This window comes from Galeopterus variegatus, unplaced genomic scaffold (genome assembly GCF_000696425.1).
Source record: "Galeopterus variegatus unplaced genomic scaffold, G_variegatus-3.0.2 Scaffold139, whole genome shotgun sequence".
NCBI lineage: Eukaryota > Metazoa > Chordata > Mammalia > Dermoptera > Cynocephalidae > Galeopterus > Galeopterus variegatus.
This window is the reverse complement of record NW_007726250.1, coordinates 721,540-739,328: the sequence shown is the minus strand read 5'-3', so window position 1 is coordinate 739,328 and position 17,789 is coordinate 721,540. Positions and strand designations below refer to the sequence as shown.

The 17,789-nt window shown below is 55.3% G+C and overlaps 1 protein-coding gene and 1 long non-coding RNA gene across 5 annotated transcripts in view; both read left to right on the top strand.

Moving 5' to 3' along the window:
* TOM1 (target of myb1 (chicken)) overlaps window positions 1-3,201 on the top strand; it is a 44,554-nt gene extending 41,353 nt beyond the window's left edge. For 2 of the 4 annotated variants that reach the window (XM_008590169.1, XM_008590155.1), the window contains 3 exons: window positions 1,505-1,564; window positions 2,702-2,741; window positions 2,829-3,066. In XM_008590169.1, coding sequence (XP_008588391.1) covers window positions 1,505-1,564; window positions 2,702-2,741; window positions 2,829-2,983 — 255 coding nt within the window. In that variant the 3' untranslated portion in view covers window positions 2,984-3,066. Of the gene's footprint in view, window positions 1-1,504; window positions 1,565-2,701; window positions 2,745-2,828 lie in introns of all 4 variants that reach the window. The other 2 variants (XM_008590161.1, XM_008590148.1) reach the window with 2 other exon arrangements.
* Window positions 3,202-3,257: 56 nt separating this feature from the next.
* LOC103605529 lies at window positions 3,258-3,786 on the top strand. Its single transcript, XR_551794.1, has 2 exons — window positions 3,258-3,504; window positions 3,575-3,786. It is a non-coding gene; the product is annotated as an uncharacterized LOC103605529 (long non-coding RNA).
* Window positions 3,787-17,789: the final 14,003 nt, after the last annotated feature.

The window sequence follows — 17,789 nt, the reverse complement described above, 5'->3', positions numbered from 1 at the left end:
TGCTGCTGCTGCTGCTGCTGCTGCTGCTGCTGCTGCTGCTGCTGCTGCTGCTGCTGCTGCTGCTGCTGCTGCTGCTGCTGCTGCTGCTGCTGCTGCTGCTGCTGCTGCTGCTGCTGCTGCTGCTGCTGCTGCTGCTGCTGCTGCTGCTGCTGCTGCTGCTGCTGCTGCTGCTGCTGCTGCTGCTGCTGCTGCTGCTGCTGCTGCTGCTGCTGCTGCTGCTGCTGCTGCTGCTGCTGCTGCTGCTGCTGCTGCTGCTGCTGCTGCTGCTGCTGCTGCTGCTGCTGCAGTTGCTGCTGGGAAGGCGGCTCCTGCCTTTCCTCTGGGCTCCTGCTGCCCCCTGGGTCCTTGGGTGCTGGTGACGGAGCTGGGAGACCACATCGGTTTGGGTCGGAGAAAGACTTGCCCTCCCTCTCTTTGTCCAAGGATCTGAAGAGCAGCTATAAGTAGTGTTGTCAGCGCTGTTTCTAATGCGCAAGAAGTTGTAACCAGCACTGCTTGAGCATCTGCTCTGCGCCAGGCCCTGTGCTGAGCTCGCGACATCCATTACCTTACCTCATCCTCACAGCAGAATGGACGGCAGGGACTGTTGCTCTCTCTCCCTGAAGATGCAGGGAATGAGACGCAAAGAAGCCAAGTAGCCTGCCCAGAGCCACTGTACTAAGGGGCTGCGCCAGAGTCACATCCTTCTGACCCCAAAGTCTGCCACTGCAGAAGTGGTTAGAGAAGCCCCCAGTCCCAGCCCATGCAGGAGCCATCATGGCAGAGCCATGTCTTTGTGGCCCAAAGGGAAAAGTTCAGTCCCTAGCCACTGCCCCTCTGAGCCCACCAGCCTGGCCTGCTCTGGCCACCTCAGCACCTCCCTCCTACCAGCCCCTTGTGTGCCCCCTTCTGTCATGAACTTTCAGTCTGCAGAGGTGCCAGGAGACAGAACCTGGAGACTCCTGGCTCACTAACCGTGCCCTCACCCCAACTTGATGGCTCCTAGAAAACGTCTCTGGTCCCTCCCTGGGCTCTGCACATTCTTTTGTCAGATGCTCCTGAGCCCTTGTGGTATAGTCCCTGCCCTGGGCCTGTACACAAAGCCCCTCTCCTTCAGGTTGGAACCCAACCCACACCCTTGCCATGTCAGAGCTGGGGGTCCTCTCTCTCTTCTCATGGACGAGAGAGCTCCCCTTGACCCCTGGTCCTGTTCCAGCTGCTAGGAGCCCGGTCCCCATCTCCTGCCTACTCAGCTGGCCCTGCACCTCCCTTGCCCACAGCGTGGCACAGTGGGCAGAACCATGGGGCACAGGCAGCTGGGCACAGCCATCTTGGAAGAGGGTATGCCAGGGTCTGTACCCCCCAAAGAGGACAGGACAGGTCTAAATGAGGAGGCGGCAGCTCAGGGCAGGGGTGGGGGACTGCCCAAAGCCACCAAGCTGGTGGACATTGAGTTGATAAGGCCTCCTACCATGTCACCCTGGACACTACCCATGCCTGCCTTACCCTCTGCCCTTCCTTCCAGATCCCTGTCACCCAGGCCTGCCTCATGGAGGACATCGAGCAGTGGCTGTCCACTGACGTGGTAAGTTGTGTACACCCAGCCCAGAAGCAAAGGCTCAGGCCCACCCCTGGCAGGGGATCCCATTTTTCCCATGAAGAAATGAATGGCCACAGGGCCAGGGCAGAGTTGTGCAGTGCCCAGAAGGGGGCAGGGTGAGCAGATGGTAAGAAGGGCAAGTGCTACTGCCCCCGTCTCTTACCACCACCTGCCTACTCCAGGGCACTGCCTCCTAGAGAAGGGCCTGGGCACTGCTAGCAGCCCTCTGAGCTGCTTCCCAGAGCATGCTCCCAGGGCAAGGTCCCAGTGGGTGCCAGTCCCCTGTGGGGAAGACGGAAAGGGCTAGGAAGTGTAACTGGGGAACTACAACAGCACCAAGCTCTGTATCCACAAGAGCTCATGGAGACCTCCAGCCACTCAGAGGGAAGCACCATCACCCCATTTTACAGAAGACATAGGCAGCTGCAGGGAATGCCAGACCAAGGACAATCAGCTGCCCTTCTCTAAAGGGAAGTGCCCAGAAAGAGGCAGGTGGGTGCCAGGAGATGGAGGTCCCTAGTCATGCTGCCCCCTAGGTATTGAAGGGGCAGGAGTCAGACTGGCCCCTCCATACAGGGCCCTTCCAGGCCCAGAGGCTGCCTCCTGCAGTCTGCAAGGTCAGGACAGGGGCAAGAACTTGGACCCTTCCATCTGGTGCAGAATCCCCAGCCCCTCCCAGTCCCCAGCTTTAGCATGAATGACCCTCAGACCTGTGGTGTCAGCATTTCCACATGGGACACTCCAGACACTGGGAAGAAAGAAGTGAGTGTTCATCCAGGACCCGCTGGGCACACAGCTTGGTGTGCTGTGTGTATTATCCCATCCTAGCTTCCCAGCAACTCTCCCAGTTAGCATCAACATCCCCATGTTACCAAAGAAAACACCAAGGCTCAGGGAAGCGGGTAACGCCCAAGGCCCTGCGGCTCAGGAAGGGGTAGAGCCAGGGTCCTGGTCTCAAGCAGCTGGGGGCAGAGCTAGAGCTTGGAACCAACACTCTGGTTCAGCAGGGCCCAAGCCATTACGCTACCCCACCCCACCATGAAGTATAGAGAGCAGAGATGGACTGTGCATTGCTCCCAGGTGCCTGGCTAACCTCGGCCTCCTTTCTTTCTGCTTTCTCAGGGCAAAGATGCAGAAGAGCCTAAGGGTGTCACCAGCGAAGGTAGTAGTCCCCAGCCCGTGCCCACCCACCCCTTCCCTGGGCTCTGGGCCTCAGAGCCCACCCCCACCCTCTCTCTCCTTCCTCTAGAATTTGATAAGTTCCTGGAAGAACGGGCCAAAGCAGCCGATCGACTGCCCAACCTCTCCAGCCCCTCAGCTGAAAGACCCCCAGGGCCCTTCGCTGGCACAGCCCCTCGGAAGAAGATGAAGGAGAAAGATGAGGACATGCTGTTTGCCTTGTGAGGGCAGGATCAGTCTGCCAGCAGCCCAGGCCTCCGCTGCTGCACCCCTGGCCTGGGGCCTCTCTCCCTCCTTTGGTGTTAAAGCTGCTTTGGGGGTGGCGTGTTACCCTCTTCTCTCCTCCCTGAGGATGGAGCTGACCTGTGCTGCGGCTGGGCTGTGCTGGCTGGGGGGATGGGGCAGCAGCGGGATGCATTGGAAGAATAGGTCAGCTCTTCAGTGGGATCCTGGCTGCTCCTGCCTCCTTCCCCACCCCCACCGGCCACTGCAACTTTGTTGAGAAGTGGGAGGCCCAGGACAGACAGGCTGGCTGCTTGGTTGACCGATGTGCCGCTCTCCTTGCCCTGGCTGATCGCCACCCTGGACCTGTCCCTAGAGGAGCCCTTCAGCTCCCACACTGCCAGTTGAGGCCTGGCGGGAGGCTGGTGACTGTGGAAGCTCCGTCACTGCCTCTCGTCACTACCCTCCCCAGCCCCTGCCTCCTGGAGCCTGAAGGCTTTGGTTAGCTTTTGAGGGCAGGGTAGGCTCACTACCCTCCCCAGCCCCTGCCTCCTGGAGCCTGAAGGCTTTGGTTAGCTTTTGAGGGCAGGGTAGGCTCTGCTGAGCTGCACACTGTCCAGGTACGAAGCTGCACAGGGTGGGGTGAGGCCTCAGGACGCCTGGGCCCAGCTTTCCCTCCACTGCCTTTTCTTTCATTCTGCCCCTCCTGGCAGGGCTCTGCCAGCTCTGGGGCCCCTGTTATTGATCCTCTTGTACTGAGAGAGGTGCCTTTTGTATCCCCAATTAAAGGTAGAAAACCCCCGCTAGCAGTGCTCTTCGGTCTCCTGGTGGGAAGTGACTTGTCGGCCTCACAGAGCCAGGGACTACTTTGGGCTGGGGGGCTGGTGGCCGTCCGAGAGGTGGGCATCTGCAGATGATGCAGACAAAGCTCAGACGCCGAGCCACCCCTGTGCACCTCAGCTCCACCAAGTACCGCCTGCACCTTCCCACTGCTGTCCCCCTCGGGCCACCCGAGTGCTGTCCTGCACCTTCCCTCTGCTGTCTCCCTCGGGCCAGCTCCTGCCCTGCAGTATGGCACATTGATCACAAGGTCGGGACCATGTGGAGGGTGTTGGCGTGTTGCATAAACAGGCCACAGGGAGGAGCCCGGCCATCCCGTCTGAGGCCCAGGTGCCAGGTAGGCTGGTTTATGGAATTGTCACCACATCCTCATTCTGCGGATTCTGAGACTGTGACTCAGTGGAGAATGTGAGCTGCCCCTGTTCAGAGAACAGGAGACAGATGCGGTCGTTTGTCAGGTGCTGGGCACTTCCTCATGCATAAGCGCATTGTCTCCATTTCTCAGATGACAACACTGAGCTCAGTTTGGATGACTTGGCACACAGCTCAAGGCGCTGGGCCACAGGGCAGGTGCAGGGGTCAGTTCTTACTTCACTCCATGGCAGCTCAAGGGCACCAGGCCTTGGGGTATACCTTTTCCAGTCTGGAACCCCCACCCCAGGCTCCCCAGGAATCACTGTAGGAGGCATGTTGGAGCCTCCAGGCCCAGCCCTCAGTGGTGGGAGGGAAGGGTGCTGGCGTGGGGCTGGAGCAGCTGACCTGCCTGAGAAGTCAGCCAGGAGGAAAGCAGAAGTCGGAACACCCAGGTCCTCAGGAGCCAGTGGGCAGGCAGCACCTATGTTCTGAGGTGTGGTCTAGAGCTGGGCACATGGTAGACCAAGCCTACCCCAGTCCTCCAGCTAGAGTGGGGGCAAGGACGGCAGCTTGGGAACAGGCACAATGGGACCCAAGTCTTGTCCCATCCCTATTATTAGCCTATTTACATGTGAGGAAACTGAGGCACAGAAAGATTAAGGAGGAGGGAGGCATGCTGCCCTCAGGCAGCTCATGGTCTAGGCGGCCTACCCCAGTCCTCCAGCTAGAGTTGGGGCAAGGACGGCAGCTTGGGAACAGGCACAATGGGACCCAAGTCTTGTCCCATCCCTATTATTAGCCCATTTACATGTGAGGAAACCGAGGCACAGAAAGATTAAGGAGGAGGGAGGCATGCTGCCCTCAGGCAGCTCATGGTCTAGGCCAGGCTTCAGAGCTTGCCATGAGCCAGGCCTCCCTCCCCACCCACATTCAGGGCATTTTTGAGCTCCTGCTGTGGGCCGCACCAGGCCTGGCCTTTTCCACACCTCACAACAGCCCGAGGGGTTGGTAGTTTGACCACCTCTTACAGGTGGGGAAACAGGCTCGGGGAAGCAGGGGCTTGCCTAGTCATAGTAAGTGATGGGAGAGTGGGGGCCACCATCCCCTCCTCACTTGCCCGCTACCTGCCTCCCTGAGTCTCTCCCCTGCAACTGGGGACTCTTTATGGGCATTGTGATTTTACAAGGATCAAAGCTAAGGCCTCCTCTCCCCCACGTCAGCCAGAAAGCCCGGGAAACTTTCCGTGGATGGCTCCAGGGGCTCAGGGCCCTGCTAACAGCTAAAATTGCCGAATTCTTTCCTCTGTACAGTCTTCCCCAAGTGCAGCTGCACACCAGGCACGGTGCTAAGTGCTGGGGATACAGAGGTGGCCTGTTGTTTCCTGCTTTGAAATGAAGAAAAGTTGTAGAGGTCAGGGAGGCCTCTGTGAGGATGGCCTGAGGCTGCAGAGGCCAGGTGCGGCCGGGCGGCAGAGAGCCTTGAATGCCAGGCAGGAAGGGTGCCCTACAGAGGTCTCAGCTTCCACTGGCTGAGACAGCACGGGGTTCCTTCAGGGCCCCTCCAGAGAGAAGGCTGGGACTGGGCAGTGGGTGAGGGAGGCGCTGGCAGGAGGCCATTAGCGCAGCCGGGCTGGGCTTCCCAGCTGCAGACTCTGTGTCTGAGGCTGCAGGATCGGGGGGAGCGCTTCACAGTGGCAGGAAGTCAGGGCCCCACGAAAATGAGGACCAGCTGCCTGGCGAGGGGAGCTTTGGGCAGCAGTGGGGCGTCCACCTGGTGCCGAGGGGCAGGATTAAGGAGGTGCCAGCGGCTCCTGCTGAGCCCAGCTGCATCGGAAGAGGGCACTGGGCCAAGGACATGGGAGGAGGGGTTGAGTGGAGCTGGGGGCCCAGTTGGCAGGGGTCACCTGGGAGGCAGCGCTGACCAGAACTGCCTGGAGGCCTCTTGACAGAGCCCCCGCCCCCTCTGCTCCCTCCCAACCTGGGCCACACTGACCCCTCCACCCCTGCCCCACTGTCAGCATCCAACTCCATGACAGGGGAACAACCTTTCCAATTGGCATAAACCAGGAAATCCTAGCAGGGCAGCCACTTCTGAGCTGTGTGGCCTTAGGCAAATTACTTAATCTCTCTGTGCCTCAGTTTCCTCACTTATAAAATGGACTAATAACAATCATTCCCTCATAGGGTTGTTGTGAGGGTTGACTGAACCAACAAGTAGCACAGCACCTGCCACATAGAAAATGCTCCATACGTATTGTTTTTGTTGTCATGGATGATACCCCCTCCGTTCCAGAATGCCTCTGCTTCAGACACCCTTCTCAGAGCACTGCCCCTCTGAGCCCTGGGTAATTTCAGAGACCCCTAACTCAGCTTCTGGTATTCCTTCCCAGCTCTCAAGTATGGGCTCTGCCTCCAGGACAACCCTGTCCCTACTCCCCAGCTGGCACAGAACCAGAGCACTGTGCCTGTCCCTCCTCCTGGACTGGGCTACTGCCCCTAAGGGGGGGCCATGGCTACCTTGGTCCCAGCAATGGGAGCGAGGTGGGGTCCCACCCGGAGGTCCTGGATTGGGCTTTGCTGACACGCAGTGGAAACCCCTGCCCTCTCCCAGGTGGCTGGAGGTATGTCCAGCTCTGGAAGGCAGCTCTAGCCTCAGCTCAGGGTCAGTGTCTCACATCAACCACGAGATGGCAGCAGTGCTGCATATACCGTGCAGGGGTGCCCCGGAGGAGTCCGCCGCCAGGTCGGCCCCCCTCCCCTAGCTGACACAGAGGGGCAGGTAGCACTGCTCCTCCCTGCCCATGCAAACCCCTTTCCCATGACAGAGGCATGGTGTTAAGAGGCTGAGAGCTGGGGATCTGGCCTCAACCCGCTCTGCTATGTGACTGGACAAGGGATGTAATCTCTGGAAGCTTCAGATCTTCTTATATCTCCTGACTCACAGGGGTGTAGGGAGGATTCAGTGAGAGGAGCTGGGGGCCCAGCCACGGGCACTCTGGGGGGACAAAAGCGAGCCCCGTGCCCTCTGTGCTCGCTGCAGATCCCTGGCTATGCTCAGCAATGGGTTCCTTGCTCCCACTCCTTCTCAGTGACACTCGCTCAGATCGGGGTGCACTGCTGTTTCTGGCCATATATGCAGAAAATCATGAGCTCACGCCAGCGACTCCAGTTACAGTCCAACACCACACACTCCTCGTTTCCCGCTTTCCGTATTTGCAGGTCTTCTCCAGCCATGAGAAACCTGGTTCCCATGGTCTTTCCTTTATTAGTGTATCTGCTCAACCCCATCGGTAACCACTCTCGGCTGCTACCACTGCGCTGCCCCTGCTGTCTCTTGCCTCTCCCACATCCCCCATGGACCACCTCAGCCCCGCTTAGACCCCTCCTGGCCCAGCTCCACTCCACTGCACCCCACCCCACCCCCACCTCGAGGAGACGCCAGCCTTCCTGGGCCCATCTCATGGCTGTGGGACAGGAAGGGAAGAGGAAGAAAAAGAAACAAGAGGTTTAATTTTAAGCAGATGGTCAGAGTGAGCCTCTATGAAGTGATGTGTGGGCCCCGCTATCCCCACAAACCATCCAAACGTTTGTGCAGTTCTGGTATTTACACCTCCAAACTACCCCTCCGTACCCCTTCATTAGAAAGCACCAGAGAAATCCTTGGTCAGCGTGCTCATCTGCTAGGGCTGCAGTAACAAAGCCCGCGACTGGAGGGCTTGGACAGCAGGAATTTCTTCTCTCATAGTTCTGGAGACTGGAAGTCCGAGGTCAAGGTGTGTCAGGGTTGGTTTCTTCTGAGGCCTCTCTCCTTGGCCACCTTCTCGCTGTGTCCTCATTTGGTCATCCCCCCGTGTGTGTCTGTGTCCTTATCTCCTCTTCTTATAAGGGCACCAGCTATATTGGATAGGGCCCAGACTATTTTACCACCTTATTTTACCCGCCTCATTTTACCTTAAATACCTCTTCCAAGGCCCTGTCTCCAAATACAGTCCCATTCTGCGGTACTGGGGGATAAGACTTCCACATAATGAATTTGGGGTTACGACTCAGCCCATGACAGTTAGACATATGGACTCCCTCTGGGTGCTCTGGCTGTTCTCCCAGGCTCTGCAGAGGGGCAGCCACATCTAACACCTACCGTCACTCCTGCCCCTGCCCCTAGCGGGGCTTTGAGGGTGGCTGGTAGGTCCATCCTTGGGCCAGCCTAGCCTTGGGAACCAGAAGGGACTGGCCATGGGGCTGGAGCAGAGCAGAAGGGGGAGAGTAGAGGACGGGGGCTACAGGCGCTGGGAGCCGGGCCCCTGTCCATCATGTTTTAGAGTAGACGGGGGCGGGGTGTGGCGCTGGCAGGGTCCACTTCTCCCCCCCTGGACTGGACTGCAGGAGGCAGCCTCACTGGGCCCCATCTTCTCCCCTTGCCTCTGACTCGGGACGCTTTTGGCCTCTCCTGCCCCTGCCGTAGGCTGGACTGCACCCCTATTGGTCCCACAGTCCAGGCTGGCCAACAGAGGGGAGGAGCCCACAGTGACCTCAGCCCCAAATCCCCAGTGGGTCAGAGTCAGGCAGGCAGGGCCCTTGGACATCCTGAGGCCACTGTAATATGTACAGTCAGGGCAACAAGAGGCCCAGGGAAGGGAGGGGCCTGCCTCAGCTCGTATGCCACCTCCCTGCCCAGGGCAGGGTCCTTGGAGGCTCCATGTTGTGGCCTGGCCTGGGGAAGAGGCAGCCCCCACCTACCCATGAGCACAGGGCAGGCAGGGCAGGCCCTTTGTCAGGCCAGGTGCTGTGGTGGCTCCAGCACTGCCTGGAAATCCACAGACCCAGCTTCTGACCTGCATAGCTGCTGACTTACTGTTTCACTGGGGGCAAGCCCTTTCCTCTCCCTAGGCCTCAGTTTCCCCCTCCCACTTAATTCGGTTATCCTAAGACCCCTTTTCACTCTGCTATTCTCCCCACTCAACCCCCAAATTCCACAATCCTCCTTCCAGAAAAGAAAGAAATGCAAGGAAAGAAACCCAAATATCTACTGAGATGGGGAGGCAGGGCCACTGGATTCATCTTTCACTCCAGGACAAGCGAGGGTGGGGAAAACACCTGCCACCAGGTTCCATGGTAGGAAAGGGTGAGAGGCAGAGGGGCAGCCGCCTCCACACCCTGCTCGGTGCCCGGGGCAGGAGGGGAGCGAAACCCAAACTGGGGAACATCCTCGCACCCACCCCTGGGCTAGCCCCAGGAAAGGGCAAGCAGATGGGGCGACTGAAGAGAAGGGCCAGGGGCCTGCCCGTGCTCCCCCCTGGACCCTGCCCCCACTCAAGCCCTTGGATGCTCCTATGACAGAAGGAAAAGGAATCCCCATTTTACAGAGGAGAGGAGTGAGGTCAGAAAGGTCAACCAACTGGGCCGGCCTGTGGCTCACTCGGGAGAGTGCAGTGCTGATAACACCAAGGCCATGGGTTCGGATCCCACATAGGGATGGCCGGTTGGCTCACTGGGTGAGCGTGGTGCTGACAACACCAAGTCAAGGGTTAAGATCCCCTTACCGGTCATCTTTTAAGGAAAAAAAAAAAAAAAAAGAAAGGTCAACCAACTAATCCAAGGTCACACAGCTGGGAAGTGGAGTCACTGAGTCCCCTTTTCCGGGGAGAAAGTGTCCTGTGGGTCAGGGTGAAATGCATTTTATTCTTGGGCTGGGGCTACATGTAAGGCTGCCTTGGGGCTAGAAAAGTCACTGTGCGTGCCCGTGTGTGCACACATGGATGCAAATGTGTATGTGGACCTAAGCCTCATGGGCCATTCAATCTGCAGAAACTGCTGGACTCCTGCAAGGGGTCCCTCTGTACCAGCCATGGAGATGGTAGCACCAGAGCAGTGCAGAAACTCGCCCAAGGCCACACAGCAAACTTGCGGCAGAACCAAGACTAGAATTCAGGTCTTTTGCTGAACCTGCCCAGCAGGAGGGGGCGAATGGAGGGTACTGGGAAGGATCTCTGTGGAAACACCTCCCAGCACCCTGCACCCCACTCTGGGCTCCAACAGAAGGTTAAACCTCAGAGGCCAGTGGGTCCTAAACCTTCTCTCACCAAAGAACTCCTTTATTGTGGTTTTCCCCAGGACCCTGGATTTGGAAGGACTGTGTTTGTTTTGTTTTGTGTCTACAAAACATTTTACAATGCATTGAGTAGTTTGTATTTTTCTCTTTTGTGCACCAGTAATCAGACTTTGTGTCCAAGGCAGTATCTCATTCCTGCCAAAAGTGCTCCAGTTGCCCAGGCAGCCCTATCCAGGGAACTAACTACACAGCTCTGTCTGTCCAGCCCCGATGGGTCCACCAAAGGGCAGGATGCAGGGATAGACCCGCTCAGCGCTGCCCGGGCTCCTACACTGGCCGCATATAGGCACGGCTTTGCTCTCTGGTCCCCCACCTCAGCTCTGCAAACCTGGCTTTAGGACGGGCTCCTTCGCTCTCAAATTGGCTACTTATTTTGCTCACATTTGTTGGTAATCTTGGCTTTTGGACCCCAGCTTCCAGTGAGAAGCTCCATCCCCTCTCTCCTTACCCCTCCCCAGTTTCTCTCCAACCAGGAGCTCACCCATTGCCCACCAGCTAAGGATCCAGACCAGACATGACTGAGCTCTCTCAAATATTGCAGTAGAGCTTGAGGACCCAAGGGGATGGTCAGAGACCCCTAGGTTGGTAACCACCAATACGTTCTAGCCCTTCCTCCATCTATGTCCCTTTCCTCTGATCTATTCACCAATGGTCCATCTACCACCCTGCTATTCATTCGTCCAACACGTATGCCAGTACACCATCCTTTCCTCCATCATCTGTCCATCCAGAGCCTGCATAGATGCCTGCCACACAGAAGACATCAAGGGCCCACCGGTGATGGCCAGAGAAGCAGTGACATCACACAGCAAAGACCACAGAGGCACCAGCTGAGGTCCCCCTCCTCCCCATCTCAGCCAGCCAGAGAAGGAAGGGACCCCAAGACACCAGGAAAGGGGATGTTGGAGCAAAGCCCTGAGGCACTAAGAGGAGGGTGGGAAGTGGCGTTAAATTTCATGTGAGATTAAACTTGAAGACTGGACTTTTTCATGCTTGGAAGTGACAAGAAAGTTAGCAAATCTGCCTGAGATGTCACAGGGATGCAAATAAGAGACTGGACACAGTTGATTAGAGAACTGAAACTATGCCACGTTCAGGTTTGGACTTGTGACTTCGGAACTGTGAGCTTGGAGAGGGGGCTGGGTAGAGCTGAACTGCTCTGCATAGGAGAGGGAGATGAATAGTCAGTTGTGGCACCGTCTGGAAGAGAAAGAGAACACAGAGACCAGAGAGGGGCCGGGAGATGGTGAGCCACTGGTCACCATCAGGCACCAGGCAAAGGGCTGGCGGAGGATCAGAGATGAACTCTTGAGGTGGGAGAAGGCGGAGAAGGGGGATAGCCCAGAAAGACCTGGAAGAACACATGCTATGTTAAATTGTTTTCTGGGTGGCCGCTGATGCCACCCCTCTCTGTGACCCCAAGATCTTTAGTAAATGCTCTGCTCACAAGTATTCATCAAGAGTAGTGTTGTGTGGAAATGGAGAAGGGGTCAAGTTTCATGTCCGAGTCAGCACAGCACAGAGCAGACACAGGAAGCAGCAGGCATGGCAGGGCAGGGAAGCGGTGGAAACACAAGAGCAAGGCAGCTCCACACTCTGCAGGACTTTGGACTTTTACTGGCTGTGAAGTTAGGGGATTAAAGCCTGGCTCTGCGTCCCTCCCCAGTGTCTTCCTCACATGCAGCCAGAATCAATTTCAAAAGGCAAATCTGACAGAGTTTTATAATACCCGCACCCTCTGCACCCTAACACACACGCTTAAAACCTCCATTTGCTCTCAGGTTAAAGACCCACCTCCTGGCCTGGCTTCCAAGGCCACACCCTCCAGGTTCTCTGCACTTCAGACACACAGGCTGTCTTTCACACCTCAGAAGTTTCATGCCCTGACCACAGGGCCTTTGTATGTGCTGTTCCCTCTAGGACATTTCCGCCTCCCCCAAGTTAACGCACTCATCTTTTGGGGCCCAGCTGCACTGTCACCTCAGACAAGCCACTCCCATCCTCCTGAGCCACCATTCAACCATCAGGAGTTCACCTCCAGGACTGCACTGGCTCAGAGGAATGGAATTACTACAAGATGGCTTAGAGTCTTTGCCTTAGGCCAGCCATGACTCAGCCCTGGCTCCCGGCCCACCTTCCCTGGATCCATGTTTCCATCTGGATCCCAAACAAATTGGGGGCCTGTCATCAAGGGGAGGGGGATGGCTACTGAGTAGACAACCCACAGCAGCCGCCCTGTCACCACACTCGACAAACTCTCCAACTCCCCCTCACTTGCAGAGGAGGAAGGGGGCTGTTAGACATTTCTGGAAGGTGATGGCATGAGCAAGAGCGAGAATGGACTCGCCATGTCTGGGCACTGGACCAAGAGAGGCCTGGCGAGATTGGAGGTTGTGTGAGGTGGAATGGATGCACCTCATTATAGGACAGCTTGTTTTCAACACAGCTAAACTGCAGGTCAGATCATGTCCCCTGAGACACAAAAAAGCCCTGCTGCACAGCCAAACCTCCCACCCCGAGCAGCAGTACATAAGGTTTTTGTCTCAGCCTCCAACAGAAACCTGGTAAAGACTCGCACAGAGTCACGGACTGGTGGTGCCCTTCCAGCCAACCCCACGTCTCATGCCCACTCTTGGCTTGCACACCTCCAGTGACAGGGCACTTTCCATCTCCCATGGGAATCCATTCCACCTGGCCAGCCCCCAGCACTGGCCCTTAAAGTAAGCTGTAAAATCTAATTGGCATATTGTTTAATGGGCACAGAGTTTCAGTTTGGGATGATGGAAGGTTCTGGAGATGGGTGGTGGCAGTGGTTGCATGATAATATGGAATGTCCTGAATGCCACTGAACTGTACACACAAAAATGATTAAAATGGTAAATGTTATGTATATTTTATCACAATAAAAAAATGCGCTACCTGTAGGCTTCGCAATTTATAAGCTGTGTGGCTTTGAGCAGTTACTTAAATCTAATTAGCAATTAAGGCAAACTCTTGGGCTCACCCCACACCCTTTGATCCTAATTGGCTTTCGTTCAGTCTTGTCTCCCCAGCTTAGAAATCTGGGCTCAGTATTTCCAGCTTCAAATCCTGCCCATGGAAACAACATGGATGGACCTTGAGAGAATTATGTTAAGTGAAACGAGTCAGGCAGAGAAAAAGAAATACCACATGTTCTCACTTATTGGTGGGAGCTAAAAATAAATAAATAAATTCACTCACACACACAAAAAATAGCCGGGGGGGAAGAGGGGAAGAAGATATAACAACTACAATCCTTTGAGGTTGTTACAACAAGCAAACGGAAAGGACATTGTTGGGTGGGAGGTGGGAGAGGGAGGAGGGACGGAGGTTTCAGTGATGGGCCATAATAATCAACCACACTGTATATCGACAAAATAAAAATTTAAAGGAAAAAATAAATAAATAAATAAATAAAAATTACTATATTGAGGAAGAATTGCTACAAGAATTTAGGGAAAAGAAAGAAGTTTACAAGGGTAGCCCGTTACTTCTACAGAACAATAAATATCAGGAGAGCAGAGAAACATACAAAATTTTGAAGGGGGAAAAGAGTGACCTCCACACATTTTCTTCACCAGCTAACTTGTTTTTCACATGGAAAAGACATTTTCAAATGTGCAAGGCTGTAAAAAATACACCTAGTATATTCATAGCAGCATAATTTATAATAGCCAAAAAGTGGTAACAAGCCAAATGCCCATCAACCAATGAATAGCTATGAGCCCACTGTTGGCTAGGCTCTGGGGATACTGCGAGGATCGGGTCACAGCCCTTGTCCTCCCAGACATAGGGAGCAGTCAGCGAAAACAGATAATTGATTGATTGACCTATTATTGGTAGAAACCTATGGGGCTCCAGTCTTCATGAAACCCGGTCCAGCTGCTGAACTCCACTGGGCTGATCCATGATGACCTGCCCCCCGGAAGCCCTCACCTGGGTGGAATGACAACAGCACAGTCTGACACTGGTCCCTGAGCACAAGCAGAATGTCTGTGGGGTCTGTGGCCTCCGGGGAATGTTGAGTGATGTGGGGCAGCATGGAAATGTGACAGAGGAGAAGAGGCAGGAGTTATCTCTGAAACCCCAACCCCATCAACCCCACCCAACCCCCAAGGAATTACAGACCCACCAAACAATCAGAGAACCTGCCAGATAGCAAGAGGGAACAGAAAAACCCAGCTGACCCAGAGGTCTCAAAGTGGTGGCCCATGGGCCATGTCAGCTATTGTAGAGGGATTATTTTTTAAAACCAGTCTAGTGTTAATTTCTAATTTCTCATTTAAAATAATAATAAAAGAGGATGTCCTGCATGGCAACAGTCTGCTAGAGCTGAGCTCCAATGGCCCCCTTTACATAGGACATGTGGGCTCCAGAACGGCCCCCATTCTGCCAGCTCCATTCACTGGTGCTGCCTGGCAGCCCCTGGCGGCCTCCGAGTTCAGGATTTCTGATCTAATCCAACATCCCTCTGTCACAGATGAGCTCGATGAGGCCCCATAAGGGCAAGTGAGTTTCCCATGGTCACACAGCTAGTAACTCATCTGCGACCAGAGAGATCTAGAATCTCAGGGGGGCCACCCAGCACCCATTCGAGTCCTCCAAACAACCTCCGAGAGGCTCTGCTGATGGGTGGCAAGGTGGGCTCACCTGTGTGGGGAGGCAAGTGAGCCACTCCAGGAACCCAGAGGGGATGGCCAGTCGGCCACTCTCTCACCTGTCATTTCCCCTTCAGGGGCACAGAGACATGACATGGTCCATGCCATCCCCATTAGTCCCGACTCCCTCCCTCCCCGCAGCCTCGCCAGCCCTGCCTCTGTATCTGTGAGCTGGGGGCGCCCCCACCCCCGCCGGGTTTAGGAAACAGGGGCACAGAGACATGACATGGTCCATGCCATCCCCATTAGTCCCAACTCCCTCCCTCCCCGCAGCCTCGTCAGCCCTGCCTCTGTATCTGTGAGCTGGGGGCGCCCCCACCCCCGCCGGGTTTAGGAAACAGTAGCTGGGCTGCTTCAGTGACCCTGGTGTGGGAGGAGGGAGAGGACTCGGGGGGAAGAACAGCTGGTTCGGGCAGAAGTCAGGACGGGCGAGGGGACAGACGGCCCCTCCTGTCAGTGACTCTGAGCACTATGTCCACTGAAGGCTGGCAGGCGAGGCCATTAGGATCCCAGGTTGTTGGAGAAGCCAACATCTCAAACACTGTGGTCCCAAGCCAGAGGGAAAAGGAGGGTCTCACACTGGCGGGCCCTGGGATGTGACACAAAGCCCTTCCACTGCAAGTCCCTGGCCACCACTAAGCCCCCAGCCGCCCCTCCCCCAGGGGAGTCAGGCAGTGCCATCCATGGTGTAGACAAGCGAGGCTCTGGAGGAAGACTCTGCTCCCCGTGTGAAGCTGCTACCTCCCCAGCGCCCAGAAAACCTTCTGTAAAGCTGCGATACTTGTCAGTGTTGGGGCTGGGCAGGCCTTGTCCCCTCCTCCTGCCTCTGCCCTGAGTGTGGCAGCACCCAAGACTGGACAGTCCCCTCAGTGTTAGCCACTATTATGGTTATTACTGATTACCCAACAGGAGTCAGTGCTCCCCTTGAAATGAGGAGAAGGGTCCCCAATTAAGCACCTACTGCGTACCACACACCAGGCCAACCAAGCTCCTATACCCGTGATCTCATTTGACCCTGGGAAGTTGAGATTGTCGTTCCCATTTGCCTGATGAAGAAACTGAGGCTCTGTGGAGTAAAAAATTCACAGTGCGGACAGCATGGGTAAAAAGTCCAGCACCCAGCTCTGCCTGATGCCAGAGGCCTGGTGCTTTCCACCCCCACCCTCCAGACTGCTTTCCCAGGCTGATGCCCCCTCCCCAGATGGCAGGGGCATGTTCTGGAATTTCTTAAGACAGGACCCTTGGACCTTGGACCCCTGTAGAGGCCTTTGTGAAGAGCTGCCTGCTGAGGGAGCCCCTGAAAACCAAATGCTTCCCAGCATTTGATGATTGGCACAGTGTGTCCAGGGACACTGCCACAGGTGGCCTTCGTGATGGTCCACGAGCCAGATTTAATGAGAGAAGAGGAAACAGAGGCTCTGTCAAGGGCTCCAGCATGACGCCCCTTCCTTTCAGCCCCTTCATTTCCCACAGTGGAAACTGTCAAGGCAGCAGATGCTGGTGGTTGTCCCACCTCCGCCACTCACTCCCTAACATCGTCAGCAAGTCCCTTTTCCCTCTAAGACCTCAGTTTCCTCACATGAACAACATGACACAGAAGCGGGTGCGGGATGCCCTTGGGTTACATTCTCCCAGCCCTGCAGGGCCACCTGGACAGCCAGGCAGGCCCAGTGCAGGCCAGCCCAGGGGCCATTCACATGGTCCAAGTGTGGACAGTGCCCTGGGGCTGTTCAGTCCACTGTCCCTGAGTCCTGTGCTCCTTGGAGAAGCCTGGGACACTCAAGACTTTAGGTCATGCATTTTCCCCAGCCTGTCTCTCTCTTCCCCACCTCCACCTCACTCCTGCTCACTCACTTCAGGGTGTGGGGATGGAGCCAGGTGGCAGGGCCAGGGAACTTTTGTCAATAATCATAAGTATAACAAACAATTACTTTTCATCGAACAATTACGAGCCAGGCATAATGCTAAACATTTAACACGGATACTTTCATTTAACCCTCATGCAAACCTAGGGGGTATGTACTACTGTTATCTCCATTTCACATATCAAAAAACTGAGACCCAGAGTCATTCAAAGACTCGCCCAGGTCACACAGCTTATCACTAATGGGATCCAAAGCCAGGTCTACAGATGGTTTAAACAGCAAGCTTTATAGAGAAGGAACATGTCATTTATAGTAACAGATCCTTTTCCTTCTGTTTAGTGAGGGCCTCCCACTTTACACAAAGGCGCTTTTCCTGTCCTGCCCAGGCAAATAAAAAATCTGGTATCGAAATGCATCAAAACTCTGCCACCAACGTGCTCGCTCTCGATTTCCTCATCTCCCTTATGAAAAGATTTAACATCACCCTATGATATTCTTGCCAAAAACATTTAAATCACAATCTAATCTGGAAGAAAAAGACACATCTAGAACACGGGACATTTCCAAGGCAACTGATCTGCCTCTTCAAAACAGTTCTTCAAGAGTCATGTCATAAAAGACATTAAAAAGACAAGACAACCAAAACGAGCCTTGAGTGGATTGTGGGGGGCGGGTGGACACCCTCTAGAGAGCAGTTTTAGAGACAATTGGGGAAACGTGAATGTGGACTGGCCTTGCGGGTGGACACCCTCTAGAGAGCAGTTTTAGAGACAATTGGGGAAACGTGAATGTGGACTGGCCTTGCAGGACATGCTGAAGTCAGCACTAACTTTCCTTAGTGTCAGAATGAAAATGTGACTTTGTGTCCTTGCTCTTGGGAGTGAAGCATCAATTGACTCTCAAATCCTTCTGAAAAACTGAAAAAAAATGAAAGAGAAAGGGAGAGAGAGAAACCAGAGCGCA